Genomic DNA, 4,623 nt, shown 5'->3' with positions numbered 1-4,623 from the left:
AAAAAAAAAAAAAAAAAGATACATAATCTAAACTAGAAAGTGCTATGCTTGTTTGTGGAGGAAAGTGTTACTCATTTGTGTTACACTTGCTCCTTTGTTAGACTTGTTTATAGTGACCAGGTAACATGGTGATGATGTAACATGGTAATGTGTCACAACCATGGTAACATGGTAACTTTTGGTGTTTTACTGGTTTATAGTAACCATGGTAACAGATTAGCATATCTGTAAAACAGTAGAGAGTCAGATGAACAGATGGCTAGCCAGATGATGACTTGTCAGTTGAAAGGAGGTGGCATAACCCTACCAATTGTATTCTAGTAAATCCATGTCTGGTCACAATCTAAACAAAGATGGGAAATCCAGAGCTAGATTAAAGTTCTTTTTTTTTTGCAGTTTTTGGCCAGGGCAGGGTTTGAACCTGCCACTTCCGGCATATGCGGCCGACGCTCTACTCCTTTGAGCCACAGGTGCCGCCCTTAGATTATAGGTCTTGACTGTGTGTGCTTATCTGCTGGTAGACTGCCCCCCATGATCAAGGCATCTTCTCCAAATTAAGAACTCTAACAAACCAGCTGGGAGAGGGATGAAATATAAGCATAATTGCCAGGAGGTGAAATAGGGATATGGAGTTTTTATGGCCACCAACATCCTCCAGTAAAAGTAACAGTGGCAAAATCTGGGCAGCCTCTAAACTTTAGAGAAAAAAAGAGAATCCTGGTCAGTCTCTCTACAGCTGATACTGGGAGAAATGTCTCCAGGTCCTAATAACAACACCCAGGGGACTAGGTGACAGGTGCTCAGGGAAGCACATGCGGGTCTTACTCACCTGCACATGCTGCTCTTTGATGCAGACCCACACAACATAGACCCCAGGTTCTTTGGGGGTATAGGAAACCTGGTATGTCCCATCCTTGTTATCCTGGACCATCGTTTTGACTGGACTGAATGGAGATAAGAGTTCAAAAAACCACTCATCCCCCATACCCTGCTTCAGTTGCTATGACTTTATAATGGAAACTCTACATGATTCCATTCGATCTTAATTTTAAACATCCCCAAATAGCATGTGTCTTCCACTTGCCTTAGAAGTTAATTTTACGACAGAAGGTAAGCAGTATAAATTCTAATGTAGGCTGACATTCAGATGAGCTCCTTATTGTGTTCTTTTCAGTTGAACCCTCTTGCTCTTTCCTGTCCCACCATACTCCAGCTCCAGAGAAATATATGTTCCTGGCACAATTTAGTAGCGAAAGGGTCTGAATTTTGAGAAGGGCACTATTCAGTCAAACAAGATTTTTCGGTCTAGTCCAAAACTTGGGAAAGAGGGAAATCTGAGGAGCAGACCATACCTTTGAGAGAGAGATGAGTACAGGTATAAAACCTATTCAAGAAAGCACATTTGGTCCAACCAATTGTATCACTTTTTTTTATACTATCATGGGCAGGCAAGATGTAACAACTATGGTTAACCTCTCTGACATCTCAAAGGACCTCGTGTTTGCAGTTTCCTCACTGCCTGTCACCCACGCCACCTAATTGTGTCACACAAACCTGTCTTTCTTATCTTTAGGGACAACAGTGACTTGAACGTCATCTCCTCCCTTGCCCATGCTCTCGCCTGTGGCATCCTTACAAAGCAGGGTGAAAGAGGCTGTCTGTTTCTCCCGGGCCTTGTGGAGATCTGCAAAAGATAAATGTGCAAGCCTCACCTCCAAGGCAAACTGCGGCGACTCCACCCCCAGATCAGACACCACCTTGCTTTTTCTCTTCAGGACAAAATGCTGTGCGTCCTGTTTATTGTAACCACCCTGCTCCCTTTCTTTCCTCTTCCCCTCTGCCTGGCAGAGTATAAACCTCTTGGGACCCCCTCTGGTGAACCTGGTTCTCTCAGCCAGCAGCTGCTCTTGGATGACACAGAATCCTGGACCTTAACTTTAGCCCTGAGGAAGCTTTGACAATACTCAAGATTGACCCCTCTACCTATTCAGAGGAAAATCCCAAACCCTGTGAGAGAGGCTAGTGACCCCCAAACTACTCTAAGCTCCAGATCCTGCTGGAAAGGCAGGGAGTGCAGCTGACCAGCTTGGACTCTCCACGTTGTGGGATCCTCTGTGACTCAGTAGCTCATGCCAAGCACTGGGGGAATACCCAGTAGCTGCCCAGTTCCTCATCCAACATTCGGGTGAAACAAGGTTTGTTCCCCTGGGGTTGATGCACTCTTAGGCTCTATGAAAAGGCTTATGAAGGATCCTGAAACCTCTTGAAATTGTACACCCAAGTTAGTGGATGTTTCTTGGGGAGAACATTATTAAGGGGATCTATGACTTCCAAACAGTTAAGAATTCTTGTGCCAGAGTCATAATGGCTCTAGGATACAATATCCCAATCAGGATTGATCTATGAAATACATGTTTGAATAACATGTTTCCTTTAGAAATAGAATACTGGTCAAAAGACCATTTCCTCCCCTCCTGCATGAAACATCTGCCATGTTCTTTAAAATGCCAATACAGCTATGTGAGCCGAAAAGAACATACAAGAAGGAAATCATAATCTTGTCTTGCTCATTCCTCTGAAACCTCCTTCAGAACTTGATCCAAGCAGTTCAGGGCCTGCCATTCTCCTCTCTGGACAGGCAGGATGTGCCCTGCCCTAGTCAATGTTAATGTCCCTTGGGCCACTGTCTCTGTCCTGTCATCTGATAGAAACGAAGCCTGATCCCCGAGTATGCTGGTACTCACCACTTTTCTGAACTGGAAAAGGGTCAAGCTTTATGCTTGAATTAAATATTAATTGTGCCCTGACCAGAACCAATCAGAAAAGAAAGGATCACTGCCTTTTAGATCAGTATGTGTCCCCCACCCTACCCTGGGTAACTGGTCGGTGGGCAAGTGCTACCTAGCTGAACAAGCCACCAGTCTTTAAACACCATGTCCCTGTCCACTGCCCTCTCAAGGCCAGTGGGCCTTCCTACCTTCGCCTTGAAGGACACACTTGGCTGGATCAACCTCTTTGGTATTAATGGTTCCGTAAACTTCATAGCCACGGCACTGGCCTGCTTTCTCCTGGGGAGAGAAGCTGATCTTATCGTTCACTCCGGGACGGGCACTGTATTCGATTTTGTTCAGCTTCTTGAGGCGCTCTACCACCACCCCCTTGGTGATGAGGATCTCCAGATCGGAGCCACTGTTCAGCAAGTGCTGAGTGAACTCCACTCCTGTGCGTATGTCTGCCAGCATCTGTTCCAGCTGTGCCTTCTGCAGCTGCAGGGAGTTCTCCTTCTGGACCCGTATGTCTTCCAGCTCCTTCAGCAGTTTGTCCCGATGCTCCTCAATGGCTTTGATGTAGCCCTCCGAGAATGTTCGGACATTGGCTGCCACTGCCTCCACTCGCTCCTGGAGGGCACTGTTCATCCTTCCCATCTGGTCCAGGGCTTCCTCCAGGGCTTCCATGTGGGGCTGGGTGCCTTTGAGGAGCTCCCGCACTAAGTCCCCATGCTTGTGGATGACATTGCTGGTAAAATCGCAGGGATGCTCCCTGTGCTCCCCTACCACACAATCCCGGCACACAGGCTGGTCACAAAGCTCACAGAATAGCCTCAGCTCCTCCGCGGGGTGAGTGGAGCACAGGATGGGCTTCCCAACCTGGCTGTAGCCTTTCAAGTCTTTGAGGTCTACCATGGTATGGTAAGCTGTTTTCTTCTGCCGTCTAGGGACAAATAGAGTCAAGAATAGGAGATAAGGGAATAATTCTGGTTGGGAAACAGTACAGCAGAGAGGTTTTAGGAGCATGGGCTCTAAAGCTAAACAAATTTGAGTTCAATTTCTTGCTCTAACCTCTAATTGCACGATCCTCTCTAAGTCCAGTTCCTTGTCTGTACAGTGGGGACAATACTTACCCAAAAGAGCTCTTGTACAGAATAAAATGAGAAGAGACCAAGGCTCCAACTTGGTACATGTCTTTGCAAAAGGTTGCAACACTAAGACTACACACTAGAACTTTCCCCAAAGAGTTAACTTGGCAAGTTTAGACAATCTGCTTCCTAAGGCTAGAGGTGAGAGCACAGCAGAAAACGAGCACCAAGAGACAGACACTGGGCCAGGTGGCATAGCAATAAACTCCAAGCAATTAAAGAGCAGCTGGGTGGCACTGACACAAAGTCTCATCCAGCTTGCATCTAAGAATTTGGTAAAGCATTTACCTCGTCCAGTATCTACATCACCCAAATCAGCAGGCTAGAATATCCCTGTAGGGTCATAAACATTATGAAAAAGAGTGAAATCAATAGTCAGTACAATCAGGCTCAGCGCCCGTAGCACAGTGGTTACAGCGCCAGCCACATACACTGAGACCGGTGGGTTCAAACCCAGCCTGGGCCAGCTAAACAATGACAACTGCAACAAAAAACTAGCCGGGCACTGTAAAACCTGCCGGGTATTGTAGTGGGCCCCTGTAGTCCCAGTTACTTGAGAGGCTGAGACAAGAGAATCGCTTAAGCTCAAGAGTTAGAGGTTGCTGTGAGCTGTGATACCATGGCATTCTATGGAGGGCGACAGAGTAAGACTCTGTCTCCAAAAAAAAAGTCAGTACAATCAAAGCTCTCTTTTTTTTTTTTTTTTT

General features: G+C 46.3%; 1 protein-coding gene across 2 annotated transcripts in view; it reads right to left on the bottom strand.

Moving 5' to 3' along the window:
- Window positions 1–4,623, bottom strand: part of TRIM45 (tripartite motif containing 45) — a 10,483-nt gene that overhangs the window by 4,087 nt on the left and 1,773 nt on the right. The window contains exons 2-4 of one of the 2 annotated variants that reach the window (XM_003793820.3): window positions 2,978–3,711; window positions 1,555–1,684; window positions 830–944 (exon numbers count right to left, since the gene is read on the bottom strand). In XM_003793820.3, coding sequence (XP_003793868.1) covers window positions 830–944; window positions 1,555–1,684; window positions 2,978–3,711 — 979 coding nt within the window. Of the gene's footprint in view, window positions 1–829; window positions 945–1,554; window positions 1,686–2,977; window positions 3,712–4,623 lie in introns of both variants that reach the window. The other variant, XM_003793821.3, reaches the window with a different exon arrangement.

The sequence above is a fragment of the Otolemur garnettii genome, unplaced genomic scaffold (genome assembly GCF_000181295.1).
Source record: "Otolemur garnettii isolate 467f Iridium unplaced genomic scaffold, OtoGar3 scaffold00073, whole genome shotgun sequence".
Taxonomy (NCBI): domain Eukaryota; kingdom Metazoa; phylum Chordata; class Mammalia; order Primates; family Galagidae; genus Otolemur; species Otolemur garnettii.
This window is presented reverse-complemented; position numbering and strand designations above follow the sequence as displayed.